The sequence below is a fragment of the Meles meles genome, chromosome 19, assembly GCF_922984935.1.
Source record: "Meles meles chromosome 19, mMelMel3.1 paternal haplotype, whole genome shotgun sequence".
Lineage (NCBI taxonomy): Eukaryota > Metazoa > Chordata > Mammalia > Carnivora > Mustelidae > Meles > Meles meles.
The window spans coordinates 13,951,278-13,974,769 of NC_060084.1; the positions used below are offsets into that span (position 1 = coordinate 13,951,278).

At 43.2% G+C, this 23,492-nt stretch overlaps 1 protein-coding gene across 1 annotated transcript in view; it reads right to left on the bottom strand.

Moving 5' to 3' along the window:
- The window catches only part of PKD1L3 (polycystin 1 like 3, transient receptor potential channel interacting), a 67,511-nt gene extending 44,253 nt beyond the window's left edge, over positions 1-23,258 (bottom strand). Inside the window, exons 1-10 of the mRNA XM_045987735.1 lie at positions 22,993-23,258; positions 21,199-21,386; positions 19,592-19,711; positions 13,920-14,027; positions 9,376-9,422; positions 6,901-7,149; positions 4,615-4,746; positions 2,149-2,325; positions 1,163-1,290; positions 942-1,068 (exon numbers count right to left, since the gene is read on the bottom strand). Of these exons, the coding sequence (XP_045843691.1) occupies positions 942-1,068; positions 1,163-1,290; positions 2,149-2,325; positions 4,615-4,746; positions 6,901-7,149; positions 9,376-9,422; positions 13,920-14,027; positions 19,592-19,711; positions 21,199-21,386; positions 22,993-23,003 (1,287 nt within the window). The 5' untranslated portion in view covers positions 23,004-23,258. The remainder of the gene's footprint in view (positions 1-941; positions 1,069-1,162; positions 1,291-2,148; positions 2,326-4,614; positions 4,747-6,900; positions 7,150-9,375; positions 9,423-13,919; positions 14,028-19,591; positions 19,712-21,198; positions 21,387-22,992) is intronic.
- Between the last annotated feature and the right edge of the window lie 234 nt (positions 23,259-23,492).

The following is a 23,492-nucleotide window of genomic DNA, read 5'->3' on the forward strand; positions in this document are numbered from 1 at the left end:
TGCTAATATCTCAAGTGAAATACTGCTCATTAGAACACTATATGGGAAAGAATTAAAGATGAGTCATTTACTTGGGACCCTCAGAATTATTATTATTACTTTTTTACACCTTTATACCTGGAGAATTCCAGAAATAAGTATTCTGCTCTCCTAGATAAGGCACCAATCTTACTTCTGTTTGTCAGGTAAGCGCTGAAAGAAATACAATGTACTGATATGGCTAAGTTGATACACTGAGTTCACACTTACCAAGGTATTCCCCCACAGCTTGTATATGCATCAATTCAAACTTTTTTTTTAAAGATTTTATTTACTTATTTGACAGAGATCACAAGTAGTCAGAGAGGCAGGCAGAGAGAGAGGGGGAAGTAGGCTCCCTGCTGAGTAGAGAGTCCGATATGGGGCTCCATCTCAGGACCCTGAGACCATGACCTGAGCCGAAGGCAGAGGCTTAACCCACTGAGCCACCCAGGCGTCCTCTATATGCATCAATTCAAACCCTAACACAGAAACTGTCAAATCCCAAAGTCTGTTTAATGCTCCCAACTTCTACCGTGGATCATTTTTAAGAGGCCTCCATTCCTGGGTGCCCGGGTGGCTCAGTTAGTTAAGCGTCTGCCTTCAGCTCAGGTCCTGATCCTAGAGTCCTGGGACTGAGTCCTGGATCAGGCCCACTGTTTGGCAGGGAGTCTGCGTCTCCTTCTGCCCCTTCCCCCAGCTTGTGTGCTCTCTCTCTCAAAAGTAAAAAATAAAATCTTAAAAAAAAAAAAAAAAAGAGGCCTCCATTCCTACCACTGTAAAACAGAGATCCAGGACACCCAGCCTTCTTTTGTTTGGTCTGGTGAGTTTACATTTCCCGGTGCACACCTTTCATGGGGCATTCAAACACCTGCAGCCATCAATCCCATTTCCAATAGGATCAGAATTAATTTCATACTCACTTGGACATTAACTCCCGGGTGTCTCTTCAAGAGCTCTTGCATAGCTGAGGCTGATGGAAAGACTAACCTCACAGGTGCTGGGGACCAGAGACTGTAGGAGCTCAGAGGCCAGGCTGACATGTTTTGGCTAAGGAAGGAGAAATTAAAGCGAAATAAATTTCTGTGTGTTTTCTAAGGAACAAAAACCTAAAAGAAACCTCTCCCCCTTCCTCCTCTGTTACCTGCTCAGCATCAGAGTAGCAATGGAAGAGGTCATAGTCACTAAAGACTCAGAAACCCGGTTCTGCTGTAGAAATACTTCTTGGATCTTTCCAAGGGCCAGCAAGGCCATTTCCAGCATATTTTCTACCTGCAGTTGGAAGGAGTCACTATGTGACCTGAGTAACCTCAGTGGATAATGGTTTTGGAGGGGCTGGACAGGGAACAAAGATCTTGATGGTGACATAAGGAAAGGTGACATTCTTGGAAAAGACCCTTAGAAAGGGGGCGCCTGGGTGGCTTAGTGGATTAAGCCGCTACCTTCAGCTCAGGTCATGATCTCAGGGTCCTGGGATCGAGCCCCGCATGGGGCTCTCTGCTTGGCAGGGAGCCTGCTTCCCCTGCCTCTCTGCCTACTTGTGATCTCTGTCAAATAAATAAAAAATCTTAAAAAAAAAAAAAAGACCCTTAGAAAGTACTTCCAGTCGGGCTAAGGGCTCAACATCCTTTGTATCAACTAAGAGGGCCACCCAAAGACATATTTCTTCGTCCCGTGATATAAGCTGCCCTGGACCTTTTTTTAAAAGTGAGGGACTGAGAGAGAGGTGCAGAAAGAGAGGGAGAAAGAATCTTAGGCAGACTCTGCCCCAGGCACAGAGCCCAACACTGGGCTCAATCTCACGACCCTGAGATCATGACCTGAGCCAAAATTAAGAGTTGGACACTTAACCGACTGTGCCACGCAGGGGTCTCACAATTAAAAGTTTCTATTTTTTTTTAAGATTTTATTTTTTTATTTGACAGAGATCACAAGTAGGCAGAGAGGCAGGCAGAGAGAGGAGGAAGCAGGCTCCCCACAGAGCAGAGAGCCCGATGTGCGGCTCGATCCCAGGACCCTGAGATCATGACCTGAACTGAAGGCAGAGGCTTTAACCCACTGAGCCACCCAGACACCCGACGATTAAAAAGTTTCTAAAATGAGATCAACACAAGCACCTCCTGCACATACCTGCTCAAAGTCATGCTTGGATCTTTGCAGACCGGCTTCGCCAGCTTCCACGACATCGTTGAGGGAGTGAATGAGGCAGACAGTCACGGGGTTTTTGAAGCCCAGACTGCTGTTGCTCTCATATGCGCTCCCAGGTAACTGCCCATTCGGGTCACCAAGTGGACTGAGGACACTGACCTGGGAGTTTAAGGAAGCAAACACACACGCCTGAGCTGTTTCTCTCTGTTTTGAATTTATTTGTGCTCTTGTCATCAGGAGTTCGATGTTCTTTATGCATTTCAAACACATTTTTATAAAAAAGCACTATTACAACCCGGCAGGAGAAGAAAATACATTACATATTACCTATAGGGAGGATTCATATTTCATGTTATTCTAAGGAACCGACAGAACCCTCCCGGAGTGGTAAGTAGATCAAACAGCTAATTCACAAAACTAAGCTAAAAAAAGGGAAAGGGCAGTACTGGCTGGAACACTGAGGAGATCATCCCTTGAAACTCGGGCCTCAAAAGTCTTCAAGATTGACTTATCATAGAGAGCAGGAAAAATTCTAAATGAACCAGAAAACCCCAATTCTCCTTTTGGTAGGTTGTTCTCAAAACAGGTAAGAAGATAAGCAGATTGACAGACTATCCACTGTAGGTATGACTATTTTGGTTTCGAAATGTTTTTGTTTCCAAAGTAACATTTATTAAGAACTTCTGAATACAAAAAAAAGATCCAATAGACAAAATGAAAAACAAGACCTGGGCACAAAATACTTGCAACACAAATAACAAAAGGTCAACACCAATAGTAAATAAAGCTCTCTTACCAACACGTAAGAAAAACGACAAACAACCCGTTGGAGGGAAAATGGACGAAGGACACGAAGAAGCAACTGAGAGGTGATTGACTGACACAATCTCAGTCAATGCATATGATGATGTTCAAAGTCCTCAGTAATCAATAAAATGTTCCCTCCTCCTTTTCTTTCTTTTCTTGCCTTTGAAATTGGGAGAGCATGGGCAATGGTTGGTAGGGATGTAAAACAGTGCCTATTTATTTATTTATTTGAGAGAGAGGGCAAGTGGAGGGAAATCCCAAGCAGGCTCCATGCTCAGCAGGGCTCCATCCCATGACCCCAAGATCATGACCTGAGCCAAAATCAAGAGTTAGACGCCCAACCAACTAAGTCACTCAGGTGCCCCAGAACAGTGCCTTTTGAGACAATTCCGTCATCTATTGAAAATGCACCAGACCCTGCTTCTATCTCTGGCACTCTATTCCCCAGAAACATGTGCATAAGTAATCGGTGATGTAAGGACATGGATGCTCATGGGTATGCTGTTTCCAAGGGTGGACAAATGAAAAATGTCCAAATGCACATGAAGAATGACTGGTTCATTTACGTGTACTGACACAAAAAGATATCCATGACGTAGCATTAAGTAAAAAAAAAAAAAAATCAAGAGGCTGAAACATTTGTATACTTTAACCCCACTGTTGTTAAAATGACAAACTTGTCTATGCGTAGAAAAAAGTCTGGCAGGCTATGTGTGACAAATTAATAATAATCTGGTAACAGCGACTACATCTAGAGGATGGGATTAGCAAGAGGGAAAAAGATGGTGAGGGCTTTGACTTTTTAACTCTATATGCTTTTCAGGTTTTTGAATAACAAGTATGTGTTATTACCATAATTAAGAAGCCCAAAAAGGGGCACCTGGGTGGCTCAGTTGGTTAAGCCTGACTCGATTTTGGCGCAGGTCATGGTTGCAGGGTCCTAAGAATGAGCTCCCAGGTCAGGGCTCTGCACTGGGCCTGAAGGCTGCTTAAGGTTCTCTCTCTCTCCCTCTGACCCCCCAGTGCCTGGCCCACACACGTATTCTCTTTCTGTCTCTCTCAAAAAAAAAAAAAAAAAAAAGTAGAAGAAGAAGAAGCCCAAATAAACACAGATTACATTTATAGGCTTATTGCAGAACATCTGAAAATAAGAGGCATGGAAAAGAAAAAATGAAAATGCTCACAGATCCTAGTCCCTTAATTTACTTATGTGTGGGGAGCAGAGCCAGGCACGAACAATTCCTGAGAATAACTGTGGCAGCCACAGATGCAAATATCACAGTGCACTGAAGGCCGATTGTCTGTTTCAGAGCGGAACTGCTCTCTCTCTGCCAAGGAGTGGATCTGTTTCTGTCCCCCGTGATGTCTAACAAATGTATCAGAAAGGCAGTAACCTGATAAATGAACAAAAGAAACACAGCATACCTGAGAAGGTCACTACTGACTTATTTATTTGCCATCTTCAGAGTTAAAGGTATAAATACTGGCTAAATATATCAAGTCTCTATGAAATAGTTCATAAGGCGAAATTCTGCACAGGGTATCATCTCCAGATTTTGTATTTTCTGTTTTATATACTTTGTCTCTGTTTCGCTTCCCCCTTTCTCCTATCTCGTTTCCTCCCCATCACCCTATGCTTACCTGAGCTGACTTCGAAATTCCTGGGATAAAGGCTGTCAGTTTCTGGAGCATCTCACAAGCTGTCTGTAGTTTGCTGTGAGTTTGCAAACCATAAATCGCTTTGCTCATGGTCCCTGCTTGCTCGTCTACAACCTGTTGGGGATGAAGGATTTTGCCAGAATTATTTATAGAAAATGACCGCACGTTAGTAGTTTGAGACATTGTTTTACCAGGAGTTGACAGGACAAACTCCATGAATCACAGGCTCCCTGTAATAGTTACTACTTTCAGAAGCTTTTCTGCACATGCATAGAATTTTTACCTCTCTCATAGAGTAGAGGAATGGATACCAAGGTCATACAATGACCTTGTATGCTTTTGAACAGTATACAAGGTATGTTGTCTACTGCTTTTGAACCAGAAGTCCCACCCCGAGATAATCTCTGTTTATACCAGTTACTTGTTGCCATTTCTAGAGAACAGCCCATTGCAGCTTGGTTCAGCCAATGTTCAGTAAATCTTTATTAAATGCCTACTATTAAATGCAGCTGGGCTCAGGAGTTAGAGTCCTTAAAGTCAGCCATGATCCATCCCTTGTGGGCCATACAGTTGAATAGGGTTATCTGTAATTCACAGAGTTTGCAGGAGGTTAGATCAACTACAGAGTGATCTTGGAATGGAGGACCACCAGTTGCGGTTCCATACTTGGGGACCAAGGCGTAAATAAGCAGGAATAAATGTGTGCGTGAGACCCAGCGGCCATGAAACTGCACGTTTTCCAGGGGAGGTCAGGTTGTGTTTAATGCCATTCTACCTACTGCCAGGAAGGACACTGAGGCCGGCTTATGTGACGCTGCAGAGCTGGGCTGAAGCATGGTAGATCTCACCGTTCACTTCACTTTCTTTAATGGCTCTTAATAAAGCTCTATAGTTGTCTCCATAGAGGTTTTGCCCATATTTGGTTAGATATACTCCTAGGTACTTTCTATTTTATTTTAGTTTACTAATTTTATTTATTTATTTATTTATTTATTTAATAAGAGAGCAACCCTATGTAAGGAGCAAAGGAGGGGCAGGGGAGAGGAGGAACTCCAAACTGGCCTCTCCCTGCCTGAGTGTGAAGCCCAACTATACAGGGCTCCATCTCAGGACCCTGAGATCATGACTGAGCCAAAATCAAGAATCAGAGCCTTAAACAAAACAAAACAAAACAAAACAATCAGAGGCTTAACTGACTGAGCCACGCAGGAGCCCCTGCTAGTCTAGGTTTTTTTTTTTTTTTTTTTTGCTAATTGATTGCTGCTGCTATGTAAAAGTACAATTAGCTTTATTGATATTGATCTGGTATTCAGCAACACTGATAAATTCTCTTAATTTTTTCATAATTTATTTGTAGGCCTTTCTGGGTGTTCTACGCTTCAGACTTCTCTCTGTTTAAGGAAAACAAAGCACTCTGTGTGTAAGCTACTGGGTTGAGTTTTTCTGCCAGGAGACACAGTACTAACTGAAACAATAATGAACATCTAGTTCCAATTCCCGCTGGAAGCAGATCCAGCATAAACAGGATTATCTTTGAGAAGGAAATGTTAGATGGCATGTAAGTAAGGCTTGTGTTAAAAAAAAAAAATGATAGGGGGGCGCCTGGATGGCTCAGTGGGTTAAAGCCTCTGCCTTCGGCTCAGGTCATGGTCCTAGAGTCCTGGGATCGAGCCCCGCATCGGGCTCTCTGCTCAGCGGGGAGCCTGCTTCCCTTCCTCTCTGCCTCTCTGACTACTTTGTGATCTCTGTCTGTCAAATAAATAAATAAAAAATCTTTTAAAAAAATGATAGGGAAGGAGAGGCAGGATGATTTTCTTCAGTCAACATGATCAAAGTAGCTTTGCTTTTTTTGAAGTTTGTGGGGGAAAAGGGAACAAAGGAGAAAGGAAAGCGGGGATGGTGAGGAGGAAGAACAGTCCAGAAATGTTGGCCAGTGCCAGAAAATTGGGGCAGGTAGACAAAACTTCCTCCCCATTTGAAGTACTAAATTTAAAGAGCATTAAATAAAAATAAGACATTAAAATCCCGAGGGGGATGTGGAACCCACTGTGGACTATTTCCATGGACTCGCTCATGCTTGCTTTTCACTGGGGCAAACGCTTGTCCGTCAGGTCCTCTGAGGTACGGTTCTGCTCAGAGGTAGAAAGCGAACTGGGCCCCTTGCACACACAGCTACTCTGGAAGCATCACCAAAATAGAAGGAAAGACTAGAAGTACGTTTGCAGTGTCACAAAGGTCCCAGGGTGACCGCTTGTTTTCTGTACTTACCTGATCAGATGCGTCCTGAAGTGACGTCTGTGGGTTAGTGGTGAAGACCTCTGCCTGGGAGTCCTCTCTGGGGCTTGAGGTCACCTCGACCACAGCTTGTCCGGACTGTGTTTCAAGCGCCGGTCTGGTGGGCGCTGGTGTGGCAGGGAGAGGCTGGCTGGTCGGTGCTGAGGTCACTGCCACGACCCGCCGTGTGACTGTGGGGAGTGCTGAAGGAAACGGGCTGATGGGAAGACACAGGATCTTGGACTGAAAGGTACATAAAAGAAAAGGCTGAATCTGATTTTACCAAGTGAAAATTAAGGCAGAGTTTACAAAATTATTCTAGCACTCCATGTCCCATGAGGTAATACTGGGTATTTTTCTCAAAAAGGCCAGTGCTCAAACAGTTTTGAAAAAGTGGTATACAGTATTAGCCTCTTCAAGATTCACAACTTGGGGGCACCGGGTGGCTCAGTGGGTTAAGCGTCTGTCTTCAGGTCAGGTCATGATCCCAGGGTTCTGGGATCGAGCCCCGCATCGGGCTCCCTGCTCAGCGGGGAGCCTGCTTCTCCCTCTCCCACTCCCCCTGCTTGTGTTCCCTCTCTGGCTGTGTCTCTCTCTCTCTCTGTCAAATATATAAATAAATAAAAAAGATTCACAATTTACATTAGTGTACTTATTACCAACCATTCAATAAGTTATAATTAAACATCTACTCCATGCCAAGGAATGTTCTGGGGAACTAGGCATATAGCAATGAACAAAATAAACCAAGTTCTTGCCCTCATGGAGCCTCCACTTTCATGGTGAAGGCAAATTATACTACGTATTAAATAAGTGCCATGAAGAAAAATAGAGTAAACAGAAGAAAGGAAAGTGTGCTTCAGACAGGGTACTCAGAGGCATAAGACAGCATTTTTGCTGACAGTTGAAATAAAGGGAGAAAGCTCTGCCAATATACTGGAGACAGGCATGTGAGAAGTGGAAAGGCCCTGAGGTAACAGCCTGATGGGTTTGTCTAAAGAAGAGCAGGAGGCTAGATGAGCAGAACCAGGATGTAGGGGAGATCAGAAAGATCCTGAGGTTGCCGTGGGAATGAGGGATGGGACCGGGGAGAGGATTCATAATGTCAGGCAATGGAGAAGCGGAGGACTTTACCTTGAATGAGACGGGAAGACACTGGGGGCTTTGAGGAACAGCAGCATGAGCTGACTTGTGTTGTAAAAGATCGCTCCTCTGATTGCTGTTGTGAGAACTGATGGAAAAGGGTCACGGACAGAAGCAGGGAGAGATGAGCAGGAGGCAGATGCCAAGTTCGGCTGGGAGACGATGGTGGTTTAGACTATGGTGTGATAGTGGTGAAACTGGTGGGAAGTGGTTAGGTCTGGCCAGGTGAAAGACAGAGGAGTCCTACAGTCAAAAATCTTTGTTTTCTTTCCTTCTGGAAATGTTTTAAGCAATATTGGTTACTATTCTGTAGAACACCTCTTAGAAAATTCTCACTTAAGGGATTTTTGACCTCATCCTTGTTCTCTTTCACACAACTAGAAACAGTTCTTTTTTGCAGTGGGTCAAGTAAATGTAAATCTATCTTTAGGCAACCACTGAAAGGTTTCTATGTAGGACACAAAGGCAAAAAGGCTGAGAAATTTCTTGAATGTGGAATTTTATAGATTATACAGTTCCTACTTTTATTTTCTTTCCACGCGGATATTTTTTCCTTTTTAACTACTTTTTGTTTTGTTATTTCTTTATTTTTAAAAAGAATTTATTTACTGGGGCACCCGGGTGGCTCAGTGGGTTAAGCCTCTGCCTTCAGCTTAGGTCATGATCTGAGGGTCCTGGGATCGAGCCCCACATCGGGCTCTCTGCTCAGCAGGAAGCCTGCTTCTCCCTCTCTCTCTGCCTGCCTCTCTGCCTACTTGTGATCTCTCTCTGTCAAATAAATACATAAAATCTTTTAAAAAAAACGACTTTATTTATTTATTTGTCAGAGAGAGAGAGCGAGCACATGCAAGCAGAGGAAGGAAACGGCAGGCAGTGGGAGAAGCAGGCTCCCCATTGAGCAGAGAGCCTGACGTGGGACTTGATCCCAGGACTCTGGGATCATAACCTAAGCCAAAAGGCAGATGCTTAACTGACTGAGCCACACAGGCATCCTTTTTTTTTCCTTTTTAAAAAGAAATTTAAATTTTTATCATACTGCATATCCTTTTGTAAGGTATCACAAGTCCTTTTTGGAATAAAGCAGGGAATAACCAACCAACCAACAAATGATAATTATAACAACATGAAAGCCAGAGGAGCCTTTAAAAATATTGTTAGTAAAGCATCCATTCAACCTGGTTCTTTCCTGCATAGAAGTACTTTGCTTTCTTTATGAGAAAACTAAACCCAGGGCTCTTGGTGAGCCAGAGTGGCATTCTGGCGAGACCCACCAGGAAGAGCAGAGATGACCAATCCCAGGTGTGTGCAGTCCGGGGACGTACTTACAAGATTAGCGCGAGCGGGGTGGTGACAGGCGGCTGCAGGATGAGTAGCTGCCACAGAAAGAAGAAAGCAAACTAAGTTCAAGTAAAAGTCTAGGATAGAAATATTTCTTCCTATTTAAGGATGTCTTATTCTTGGCAGAAAACAATGCACATCATTTAGGGAACCAAAGTGACCACTTTCCGCTGATCATTCTGGAGACAAGCTAGGATTCCAGAGCTGAAGTGTCGCCAACCACTAATGTCTCATCTGGCTTATTCTTCAAAGACCCCCAGTATAAAAGTATTTAAATCAGATTGATTGTAAGTTGTCAGTACATACGTATTACCGTGGAAATATCTGTCTCATAATTTCACCAAAAGGAGAGGCTCCCTATTCATAAATCAGAGCACATTTCTGATCGTTTTAGATGAGATTGGGTGCATTCAGGGTGGGATGACTATAATCTAATACTTTCAAAGAATTTTTAAAAAAGACTTTATTTATTTATTTGACAGAGAGAGACACATAGAGAGAGGGAGTGGGAGAGGAAGAAGCAGGCTTCCTGCCAAGCAGGGAGCCCGACGTGAGGCTCGATCCTGGGAGCCCGGGATCATGACCTGAGCCGAAGGCAGATGTTTAACGACTGAGCCACCCAGGTGCCCCTCTTTCAAAGAATTTTTTAAAAGAATTTTTTATTCAATTATTTGAGAGAGAAAGTAGAGCAAGAGAGAGAGCCTGCGTGGAGGTGAGGGGCAGAGGGAGAGGGGAAGCGGACTCTCTATTCGGCTCAATCCCAGCAGCCCAAGATCATGACCTGAGCCAAAACCAAGAGTTGGATGTGTAACAGACTGAGCCACCCAGGCATCCCTGTAGTCTGACAGTTTAGAAAATGATCATTGACATTTTACCAGATCTCAGTTATTGCTTTCATTCCCTTTCCACATTTTCCAGTAAGAAAACCATGATCTGAAGGCACTACCAGTGTGTTGACATGACTATTTGCTATTAACTTAGGTTCACATCTTTCAAGCCATGTGCTCTGGACCCATTACAATTTATCTGGCTACAACGAGCCTGCTCTGCCGTCTCTATCTCTTCCTGTAACAGTCTCTCTGCCGTTGATAGGACTGATAGGTCTTATTTGGCAAAGAATCATTGTAACCACTACTGCTGGGGGAGGACAGAGTTCTGAGGTGTACTGACTAGTTGCCCTGTCTTTCTTTCTCCTCTTTATTTTTTAGAGTGACAGCCCACTTGTGAGCGTGGGTGAGGGGAGGGAGGGAGGGGGGAGGGGGCACAGGGTGCCACCCAGGTGCTCTGACAACTGGTATTTCCTATGGGCAAAACTAGAACTAATGAAATGTAAGTGATGTATAGGTAAAAGAGAAGAGAATTTTCATGAACTAAGAAAAATGTGTATATACAATATCACATTCTAGGCAAAATCAGTGAAAAGTGACCTGGATACCTCCTAAGAAAACTTCCGTATTACAAGGATTAAGAAATTTTACAATCTGATAGAGGGGAAAAAAGGCTACCTGTTTAGAAAAAAAAAAAGTCTGACTATATTATTTTCCAAGATAACATTAAATGCCAAAAAGCAAGGGAATGGTGTCTGCAGAGTTTTGAGGGGAAGGCCGAGAAAGGAAAGGCTGTTCTGTACTGCGGACTACTGCTTATCCCCCACCTCTTCTAAGGAAACACGGTAGCCCCATTAAGGACTACATTTCCCAGCCTCCCTTGACGGCAGCAGCATGGCATTGTGATGCAGCTCCTGGCCAATGGGATATGAGAAGTAACGTGCAATTTCCAGGCTGTGCCCTTAAAGGAAAGGATCAGGCTTCCCATTCTCCCTTCTCTTCCTAGTTGACAGAATGCGATCATGGAGGCAGGGAGCTAACACAGCTTTTGTAAACCATGAGATGCAAGTCACAAGGTGACGACAGTAGAACAAGGCAGGAAAAGCTTGGGTCTCGTAAACTATGGAGCCAACTTCTCAGCCCTGGACTCCTTGCTTACACTGTGATGTGGAAGAGAAAGCAAATTCCATTTGTTCAAGCTACCATTCTGAGTTCTGTTACAGTAACTGACCTATGTTTTTAACTTGTACATCCTGCTAAAACATGGCCTATTGGGAAGGGACCAGAAAGACATTTTGAGTATCCCTGAGTTCCCAAAATATTTTCACCAATGGATCTTCCTTGTAAAAACAACTGGAATAGACATGATACAAAATTAAGAGCTCAAAAAGGGTAAAGTTATGGTAGAAAAATGATTGGTGCTAAATGTGAAGCCAGTTAAAATAGATATATGTTCTAAATTGCTAGAAATAGGACTTTGACAAAAGTTTTTAAGAAGTATTCTTAAGTTATATATTAAAAAACAAGGGCACCCCAGGTGGCTCAGTTGGTTAACCATCCAACTCTTGGTTTCGGCTCAGGTCACGATCTCAGGGTCGTGAGACTGAGCCCCATGTCAGGCTCTGTGCAGTCTACTTGAGATTCTCTCCCTCTGCCTCTCCCACTGCCCTTTCCCTCACTCTCTCTCAAATAAATAAATAAAATCTATTTTAAAAAACCAATATAATAGGGATGCCTGGGTGGCTCAGTCGCTTAAACGGCTGCCTTTGGCTCGGGTCATGATCCCAGCATCCTGGGATCGAGTCCTGCATCCAGTTTCTTGCTTGGCTGAGAGCCTGCTTTCCCCTCTCCCTCTGCCTGCCACTCTAACTACTTGTGCTCTCACTCTCTCTCTCTCTGTCAAATAAATAAATAAAATCTTAAAAAAAAAAACCAATATAACAATAACCTGAAAAAAATCCACACACTATACTAACAAAATCTATGGAGGGAAGGAAAAACGAACATGTACTACACTCCTTTAACCAGATGAGGGGGCTCCAAAAGAGACTGTTTTACTCCGGAGCCCGACCATTACAGAAACACAGGTGCGGGAATGTGTTTTCAAAAAGAACAACTCCTTGAAGGCAAACAATTAAAAGAAGAGTACTGAAGGGCAAAATTCCAACAAAGGACAGAAGAAAGCAGCAAGGAAGGGTTAGAACCAGAAAGCACAGAACAAGGCAAGAAATGACATCAGTTATTAAAACACATTTAAGGGTGGGGTGCCTGGGTGGCTCAGTGGATTAAGCCGCTGCCTTCAGCTCGGGTCATGATCCCAGGGTCCTGGGATTGAGCCCCACATCGGGCTCTCTGCTCCGCAGGGAGCCTGCTTCCTCCTCTCTCTCTGCCTGCCTCTCTGCCTACTTGTGATCTCTGTCAAGTAAATAAATAAAATCTTAAAAAAAATAAAAATAAAAAATAAAACCACATTTAAGGGTGATAAACTCTACTATAAAAATATTCTCAGCATCAAATAATTAGACCATTTACACAAAATTTAACAGGAACACAGGTAAAACGAAGTGACACAAAATTTTCCAAGGACTTTGCGGGGGGGGGGGCACCTGGCTGGCACAGAGGAGCATGCAATTCTTGATCTCAGGGTTGTGAGTCTGGGCCCCACACTGGGTATAGAGATTACTTAAAAATTGAAAAAAAATTTTTTTTCAAAGGACCATGCATACATAAATATAAGGCAAACTCCTCAGATTAAAGCAAAGTCCTCCTTTCTCAATGAGGAGATTTAAAGATAGTTATTTTAGGGCAAACTTGACAGTATCATTTCTAAGGATGTAAGTAAAACAGTCCAATGTCTAGTTATTTAACGTAGTTGACTTGTTCCACAAAGGCACATTTAAAACCGCCTCATCTGAAGTAGTGTATTAACTTCCCAGTACTGCTGTCTGGAAATTCACTTTTCTCCACTTTGCTTTACTGAAACTTTTCAAATGCGTCCTCGGTCTCAGTGCCTTAATTATCATCAGAGTGACTTCTGTAATTACGTAGCAGCACCGAAAGCACACAACTGTACTTTGATCTAATGCTGTTATGAAACACTTCTTGTCCACCTCACATGTCCCCAGCGACAAAAGCATTTAGAGAAGCTGATTTTCACATTTGTTCTTCAGAAAGATATTCATGGGTCTACGGTAGCACTTTCTAGATTGCTCTTTTAATGGGTCCTTGGAGGGCTTGCTGACAAAGACATGTGAGGTCAGACCCCTCGGAATAATCCCCAGATGCACTTTAAATTGGTCTCTTTTTCCACCTGGTTGGTCAGGTGATCTCCACAGTCATCCAGCACTGGGACTGACTGAGGTCATTTCAAGCTAATGCATCTTCCCCAAACAGTATTTATTTAACAAAAAAAAAGGGGGGGGGAGAGGACACCACAATGTGAAAGACTCTGCAAGGACCATAAGAAGACTCTTTGGATGGAAGACTTTGTGGGAGAAAACCTTGGTCTTTTATTAAGGCACATGTGAAAAGAAGACGGCCAAAGGCCCATCAAGAAAACAAGTGTCTATACAATGAGAGCAAAGACTGCAATAATGAGATCAGACAAAACAGAACACAACAAATATTGATCGGGTACATGATAGGATGACACCCTTGAGCACTGACCGACCCTTCCAGAGAGGATTTGATCTCACTACCCATTACCTGAGGTCCTTTTGCTTCTCATTATTGGGACTTCTCCTCTTGTCTTCTCGGGTCTCCCGTGTAAATGAGAATTCATTCCATGTCGTTCGTCTTGGTGTGGAAAGGCATCTATTTGAAGACCAGTGGGAAAGATAATTTCTAGTATGTAGCTCAGCTCTAAGTCTGTAAGATAGCGGTCAGCAGCACGTGCATGGTAATCAAGACAACACAATGAAAGATTATTATTATTTATTATTATTATTTTTTAAGGACATAGGAATTGTCAAGGAGCTCTCCTGCTCTTGACATCACAACACCTTCTACTCCCCAACATCACAAAATGAGGCCCACTGACTGGGTCAACACTAAGAAGACAGAATTAACTTCATTTTAAGAAACAACGTTCTAGGGGCGCCTGGGTGGCTCAGTGGGTTAAAGCCTCTGCCTTGGGCTTGGGTCATGATCTCAAGGTCCTGGGATCGAGCCCCGCATCGGACTCTCTGCTCAGCAGGGAGCCTGCTTCCTCTGTCTGCCTCTCTGGCTACTTGTGATCTCTGTCAAATAAATAAATAAAATCTTAAAAAAAAAGAAATAACGTTCTAAGAGTAATACTCTCCTCGTAGTGTGTAATTCCTATCGGTAGAGAGAAAAGAGTTCAGTAGGTGAACAATAACGTTCTTGAACGTGCTTCCTTGTGTTGACTTGCTGTTTCTCATACATGCTGCCCAACGTGGCTTGACAAAATCACACCACCTCACTGACTAGACCTCACTTCAGATCCCAGGCTGGGCGATCATACTGTGTCCCCTGGGTCTCTTCGTGCTTCTGCTCTCTGAGAGGACTCCTTCCCATGTCCTCCTCTACTATACCTCCAATGACAAGGAAGTCCCTTATCTTCACTTTCAAGGCAGGGCATAACCGTACTTTTTGCTTCAAAAAGAAAATGGAAGCAATTAAGGTCCCTTCCAGAGTCCTGCCACCAAATGTGCCCCCAACCAGCAAGCATCCACACCCACAGACGCCACCTTCTGTCCTGTTCCGACAAGCTCCCTGCGCTCCTACCCAAACCGAACCCCTCTAGCTGCACACTCGCTCAGATCAAGGACACTGTCCTGGCCACTATTTTTGTCTGTCTTAAGACAAACCACCAATTCACATTGCCTCATGAACTGCTGCCCTAGTTCCTTCCTGCTCTTGAGCAAAATTAACCTTAAAAATTGTCTAAACTTGCTACATCCAATTTCTCTCCTGTTCTTCTTCCTCATTTTTAGGAAACAAAAACAACTTTTTTTTTCTATTTATGTAAAACATTTATAGAGTTCCAATGTCAAAATTATGAAACCAGTTACATTCAGAAAGATCTAAATTCTATCTCTGTCCTTTCTACCCTATTCCCTCTCTCCCCCACAAGTAATCATTTTCATTAGCTTTTGTTTTTCTATTATGCTTATGGATGCGTGTGTTAGGCATATATTTACATACGTTCATATCACCCTCGGTCTTAGATTCAAGTAGCATACCATACATTGTTCTGCAGATTACTTTTCTGCACTAAAAAAACAGAAACGACCCCACCACAGTACACAGAGAAATTCCTTATTTCTTTTTACAACCAGTGTCCTCTGGATGGGTATGTGGACTGTTTCTACTTTTTTGCTATTATAAAGAGACCCAAAATGAATAGTCTCATTCGTGTGTCTTTTTATATTTTTGTCAGTGTAATTTTGGGATAGATTTCCAGCAGCAGGAATGCTCGGTCAAAGGGTAGATGTACATGCAATTTGGCTAGAGACTGCCAAACGACCCTCTCCTTAGAAATTGTATCTTGGGGCGCCTGGGTGGCTCAGTGGGTTAAAGCCTCTGCCTTCGGCTCAGGTCATGATCTCAGGGTCCTGGGATCAAGCCTGCTTCCTCCAATCTCTGCCTATCAAAAAAGAAAAGAAAAAAGAAACTGTATCTTATTGCATTCCTGTTAGCAATTTAGGGCAGTATCTGTTTCCCTATGGTCTTGCCAATGGAATATGTTGTTAAGTTTGTGGATTCATGCCCATGTGTTAGGTGGGAAATGGTATCTCAGTTTTAATTTGCATTTCTCTATTTTTGGGCAACAATACTTCATAATATGAAACATTAAACTTCTCTCTTGAATGTTAAGGAACAAATTTACAAACACTTCTCCCACCAACATGTTATTCTGGAAGAGGCCTGCCTGCCTGCCTTCCTCCCTTGAGACAGAGAGAGCGAGTGCAGGAGCAGAGTGGGGAGGGGCACGGGAGAGCATCTGAGGCAGGCTCCGTCTCACCACCCTGAGATCAGAAACTGAGCCAAAATCAAGAGCTGAATGCTTAACTGGCTGCGCCATCCAGGTGCCCTGGAAGAGGCACTTCTTAAGTTCACAATAAAATAGCGATTTCTTTCTTTTCTTTCTTTTTTTCCTGGGGCACCTGGGTGGTTCAGTGGGTTAAAGCCTATGCCTTCGGCTGGGGTCATGACTAGAGTCCTGGATCGAGTCCTGCATCAGGCTCTCTGCTCCGCGGGAAGCCTGCTTCTCCCTCTACTCTCTCTCTGCCTGCCTCTCTGCCTACTTGTGATCTCTCTGTCAAATAAATAAATTTTTAAAAAATCTTTAAAAAAAAAAAGGCAGTCTTTCTTTCTTTCCTCCTTCCTTCCTCCTTCCTTCCTTCCTTTGTTTCTCTTTCTTTTCTTCTTTTTTTATTTAAGTAATCTCTACACCCAACATGGGGCTTGAACTCACAAGCCAGAGACCAAGAGTCACATGCTTTTCTGACTGAGCTAGCCGGGGGCCCCAACAATGGCTAGTTCTGAATACTAAGCAATTACATCGTGCCAATACTTTAGTTTTAAAGGTAATTAGCAATACTGGATCTCCAAGATATCCAATGACCTTTGACAGGAATGTGATGCTATCTAGAAGCAGTAATGAACTTTACACAAAAAAGAGAAATTTCGTAATATTATCAGTAATAACTGCCAGGCGCTGTTCTAATACTGTACTTGTATTCTCTTACTAATCTTCTTAACAGTCCTCTGAAGGATTGCCGAGGAGCCACAAAAGGAAAGTCCCAGAATCAAGACATGAACTCAGACATCTCACTTTAGAGCCTGAGCTCTCAACTACAGAAACATTTAATCTCATCACGGGACTGCAAGTTCAGAATTTGCTGAGTTGGCTTAGATAACGGAATAGAATTCTCTTTCAAAACATTTTTTGTTGTTTTTTCCCAAGATTTTATTTTTTTATTTTAAAAATTTTACTTATGTATTTTTAAGGATTTTATGTGTAATTAATATCTGCACCCAACATGGGGCTCAAACTCACAACCCCGAGATGTTTTGAGTTTGTATGCTTTACTGACTCAGCGAGATGCCCCTAGAATTGTTTTGCCCAAGATTATCTTCTGTACGAAAAGTCCATATTCCAGAGCAGTAATCTCTTGCAAGTACATGAGTGATGTCAGAAAAATGCATTTTCACTCCAAAATCAAGAGTAGGTGAAAATGTCTAAAAACTCAACTCCTGAAGAGTGAAAAATGAATGGAAAATCATAATCATTGAGACTGTATTACGGGTTGTTTTTCCTATCCTGGAGAGGATTTGGGCCCAATAACCTCCTGTAAGGATGAAAAACAGTTCACAGTCATAAGGTGGCACACTCACATTTGTACAAACACAGGACCATGATTTTTTTTTTTTAAAGATTTTATTTTTTATTTATTTGACAGAGAGAGAGAGAGATCACAAGTAGACAGAAAGGCAGGCAGAGAGAGAGAGAGGGAAGCAGGCTCCATGCTGAGCAGAGAGCCCGATGTGGGACTCGATCCCAGGACCCTGAGATCATGACCTGAGCCGAAGGCAGCGGCTTAACCCACTGAGCCACCCAGGCGCCCAGGACCATGATTTATACAGAGACTGGCCTCACGACCTTGGCCTCGCCAACAACAGTGCTATCACAGCAAAATCCAGCAAGCGTATCACAGAGAACTTGAAAGGGTGGAGAATGAGAAGCTGGAAGCCAAAAATTTATTACCCTGAAATACAGGGTCCTTTCGATATCAGCTGAGGAAGGGGATCTTTTTATTTTCCTTATAATAGACAAATATTGCAATGTGTTCTGTTTTATCAAGAACCCATAGATATTTCATATTTTTAAAAAGATTTTATTTATTTGACAGACAGAGATCACAAGTAGGCAGAGAGTCAGGAGGAAGCAGGCTCCCCGCTGAGCAGAGAGCCCGATGCGGGGCTCGATCCCAGGACCCTGAAACCATGACCTGAGCCGAAGGCAGAGGCTTTAACCCACTGAGCCACGTAGGCGCTCCCACGTTTCTTATTATTATTTTTTTTTTAAAGTGACTGGGATCTCCTTAGACTACTCTGCACTTCTTTTTTTTAATATTTTATTTATTTGACAGAGAGAAATCACAACTAGGCAGAGAGGCAGGCAGAGAGAAGAAGGAAGCAGGCTCCCTGCAGAGCAGAGAGCCCAATGCGGGGCTCGATCTCAGGACCCTGGGATCATGACCTGAGCTGAAGGCAGAGGCTTTAACCCACTGAGTCACCCAGGCGCCCCAAGTTTGTTTTTTTAAAAAGATTTTATTTGTCAGAGAGAGAGAGAGAGAGAGAGAGAGAGTGTGCGTGTGTGTGTGAAAAAGCAGCAGGCAGAGGGAGAAGCAGACTCCCCGCAGAGCAGGGAGTCCAATGCAGGACTTAACCCCAGGACTCTGGGATCATGACCGGAGTGAAAAGCAGATGCTTAACTGACCAAGCCACCCAGGCGTCCCCAGTGCTTCACATTTTAATAAGAATATATTTGTGACTTTTTAAAGTGGAACAAAATTTTTACTCAGACTGAGACATTGTAAGGTCCTCGAGAATTCACTGAACTAAGAATAAATCCTGGACACAACCACCATGAGAAACACAGATTGAAAGGAAAACCACACACCCAACTTCAGACACACAGTTCTCATCGCCTATTCCTGCGGAAGCGAACCGACATGACAACAGCCTCGTCACCCTTCACCTTCTCGTCTTCCTCCACCAACACTGTATTTTCCTCCTTGGCTTTTGCGGTCTTCCTCTGAAGCCCAAGTGCCGAATGGCTTAGGGCTGCACATGAGGAAAATGGAGTTTACTGCGATCCTTTCTCCCACATCACCCAAGTCAAGAAACGAAGGCAACATCAGGCACAGGTCTAACTACCAGAGTGGGATGTATAAGAAAGTCATTCCAGATGGAGCTTCTCACTCCCATCAGTATCATAAAGACCATGACAACACATCTTTGCGCTATCATTCACAGACTCGGCGACAAGAAACCTTCTTAAGCACATTCTTCCCCAACCCCCATTTTTTTCCTTTTTATTTACCCAAACCCTTAAGTAAACCTTGAGGCATAATGTCCGTGATCTGCCCCGGAGACAGGACTAGGACACATCTACTCTTAAGCATTCCCCTCTTGGGTGGTTCCCCCTTAATAAACCACTTCGTGTCAAGCTGGACTTACCAGCCTTTTTTCTTTCATCTGTTGCCTCCTTCGTTCTTTGGACGTCACTTGGCGTATACCTCCCTTTCACGGAACAGACTCCTTAACCAATACATCTGCATGCCGTCCTTATGTAGATTCAGTTTCTAGAAATTATGAATTTGGTGGCATGGGGCTTCATCACTTACCAGCCTGGCAAATGAAAGAATATTCCAGGGGGCACAAGTCCACTTTTGATGAGATCCAGTTGGAGTTTCTGGACATGTAAGTGCAGCTGGGCGGCTCCGGGGGCCGGGGACCCACCATACCTGCCAGAGGAGGACCAGACCCAGATGAGCCTCAGACTCCAAAGTCAACCTTTTTTCAAAGTAAATATGAAAAACAAATTTTGCTAGCTTCTAAGAGATGGAACTTAGGATATTCCCCCAATGCGATGTATTATTGAGGGTCCAGGAGCAAATGGTCAAGAAAGAATTCTTGAGACATCTTCAGTGCAAGAAGGTGGTTTTATTCAACACTGGGACAGGACCTGAGGACAGAAAGAGCTACCCTGGGATTGTGAAGAGTGACTGATTACATTCCTTCCAATTGGGGAGGGTTAGGGAAGTCTCTAAGTAATCTGAAAGCAAGGTTTCCCGGATCTTGAGGGGGTCATTTTCTACTGTCTAGTAAACCTTAGTCACAGACCCTTTAGATGGGTATCACTGGGCCATACGTTTGAAGGGTGATTGCTAACTTACATCTTGGGGTCAGGGGACAATATAAAGGAAGTTTCCAAAGGGATTTTTTTTTAATTTTTAAAATTTTTTTTATTAACATATAATGTATTATTAGCCCCAGGGGTACAGGTCTGTGAATTGCCAGGTTTACACACTTTACAGCACTCACCATAGCACATACCCTCCCCAATGTCCATAACCTCACCACCCTCTCCCTCCAAAGGGATTTTTAGATGTTAAGAAGACTTGCAGGATCCTGGAGGTCAGGTTAATGTCAAGCTAAGGTTGCTTTTTGCCTCCAGAAAGTATTAACACTGAAGCAGTTAAGCTTCTCTCTGCCCACACATTATAATTTATTTTTTCATATTATGCGCTCTTTATCACAAGGCTTTGTATTAATTTACCTAGATTTCAGTGAAGATGATGGTCATACAACATGGTCTTAGATATTTCTCCAAGACCACAATATTACAGTGCATGACTTTGAAAATATCTCTGTAAGAAAGATAACAGGCAAATAATTTCTCTCCTGGTTTCTGAATTAGGAAACTCGGAGCCAAGAATGATGAGGAGATATTTGCCAGGAACAAAGTGGCCATAAAAAATTTCCCATTTTAGGGACACCTGGGTGGCTCAGTTGGTTAAGCAACTGCCTTCGGCTCAGGTCGTGATCCTGGAGTCCTGCGATCAAGTCCCGCATCAGGCTCCCTGCTTGACAGGGAGTCTGCTTCTCCCTCTGACCCTTCCCCTTCTCATGCTCTCGCTCTCTCAAATAAATAAATAAAATCTTTAAAAAAAAAAGTTTCCCATTTTAGAATCCTACACAGCACTTTCAGTGAAATATCAGGTATGCTAGCTTTTGATAAACTCCAAGAAAATCTCACTGTCTTTCTACACAGACAAATCAAAGGTTAAGGCCTCAACATATAAAAACGTCAGAGGAACTGTGGTAATGAAGTAAAGTGACTGATTTTTTACTATATACAAAAGCGGAAAGATTTAAATTTTTTTTCTTTCTCCAGTTCCAGAATAAAAGTAAGACTTTTCTTTTATAAACACTCATCTCAGAGCCTTACCTGGGTTGTTTGGGTTGTTTTTTTCTTGATGTTTTTCCAGGTGCCTTCGATTTTGCCCAATCCACCATTTACTCCCTTCCTCTAGAGAGTCCCAGAGAAGATTCTGGACCTCCAGGTTCCAAGTATAAGCAAGGTGTCCCCCCTGGACACGACAGTGATTTTCTGCTTCCTTGTAGCTGCAGTGAAACCTGTTAAGTTGATAACAATGATTTTTACTGTGTCGCTCTGGGATATTTAGCTCATTTCCTAGAATGACACCTGTTCTGATACATAACCAAAGCCAGATTCCTCCCCTGAAGACCATTTTCTCTGTGAATTGTGAGCAAGAACAGTGTAGGGGCTCAGCAGCTGCCTGGTCCTTTAAATATATTCTTGGTGGGTTTGTCATAGTTATTAGTATCATTCTTTTAGGAAGAGGGAATCATTTGTGAAGGAGATAAAAGGCTTTTTGTTTTTCTGTTTTTGTTTTTAAGAACCCAGGTGGAGTCCCTACAAGCTGAAAACAAACAGCAAAGATCAATAAAGCAACGGGCATTTACAAAGCACCCGCACCTGTGTCTACACAGCCAGCTGTGCCTTTAGCTTTACAATAGCTATTTGCGAAGCCTAGGCTGTAAAGGAATAGAAGATGTAGAATATCTAAGCCAATGTTGCTAAAAATTAAGAAATGTAGTGTGTGTGTGTTTTAAAGGAAACCATTCTTACAGAACCCCAGGACAAATTTAAATTATTGTATTCTGCATTTTAAATATGTTCAAACATAAAACTAGGCATAACCTATATGCTAAAGCTCTTACACAATCATAAAAACCGAAAAATAAATATTTGATGGAAGAATACAAATTAAATACAAACAGAACTGAAAACCAATGAAATGAAAACAGGCTGCACTAAATAGCTATCAGACAGAGAAACATGGTACTAGCTTATGACCACATAAGTTGCTCTGATTTGGCAGGCACGCTATCTCATGCTGTAGCAAAAATCCATTCTCTCACCACCTTTCTTTAACTTGCTGAAAAACCTTTGTTCCTACAGCATGTCATTTGCGCTTCACCTGCAAACCATCCATCGTTTATTTCAGCCAGTTTTCTTTCTTGGTACCAAAATATGAGAATGAATACAATAAAATGTGGGCACTGAAATAGCTTGGTAGGTTTCAGGGTTCAGGTGGTTGTCCAAATGGCCCAAATGATACTTATATTATTTTAAAAAAATCATTACAGAAAGACACCAGTATCCAATATTCTCTTAAGTGTCTATGCCAAGAATCCACTCCTCCCTCAGTTTGAAAAACAATGCGGTAATGGAACTCAAGATAAACATGGTATGTTCCTTACTTTCAAAACATTTACAGTCTAGTTGGGGGGGGGGGAGACCTAACAATTGTAGTTAATAAAGAGGGTGCCACTGGACAGCATATATCTATGAAGACTCAGATGAGGAAGGATTTTTTCCCCCGCACTTGACCATCTTGAGATAGAGGGACCGGTCATCTCGGCAGGAGTCAACGTGAGTAAATGCATCCAAGTGTCAAGTATTTAAAAGGGGAAAGAAAGAATTCTGTGTGGGGCGGGTGGGGTGGGCACTTGGAGAGGCAGTACTGAGAACTGAAACTACACAACTGAAATGTCTTCAAATGCCAGGAAAAAGTGTATCCAATCAATATGGAAGGTTTCTAAATAGAATCCGCCAGGTTTTCGCCGCAATGGAATCGTTCGGGAGCAGGACTTTGCTGCAAAGTCTAGATTTCCCCAAACCTTCATTAACACACATACTTACGTACATACATACGTTTTAGGCATTTTTTAAGCGAAACCTGGTGCTGATGGAATCTTCTCTGAGGATCAACTCGGGTATCTTACACACTGCGGTCTTTCATTCCCTATTTACGGTGTCTGACACATACTTCCAACACGTGCTTTACCGAGAGCTTTCAATTTAAACGGTCATGATATTGGTGAGCGCATTGCTTAGAACTGAAGATCTACTTATGCGATGTCTCTCGCCCACGTCGCTGGACCAGAAAGTGGGGACGTGCACCCCCCAGCGCCTGCAACCCGCAGCACCGCACAGCGTAGCGACTGAGCCCGGCGCCTGGGGCGGAAGGGGCGTGGCCGCCGTGATTGCGCGCGTCGGCGTCCAGCCACGCCCCCGGGGCGGAGCGAGGCTTTTTCTGCCACGGGGAGGCCGGCCCCACCCTCTTATCCGGCGATTGGTGAAATGGCAGCTGCGGGGCGGTGATTGGAGGGCTCACAGCCATTTCCTCCAATGGAAATGAGCCAGAGGCGGGT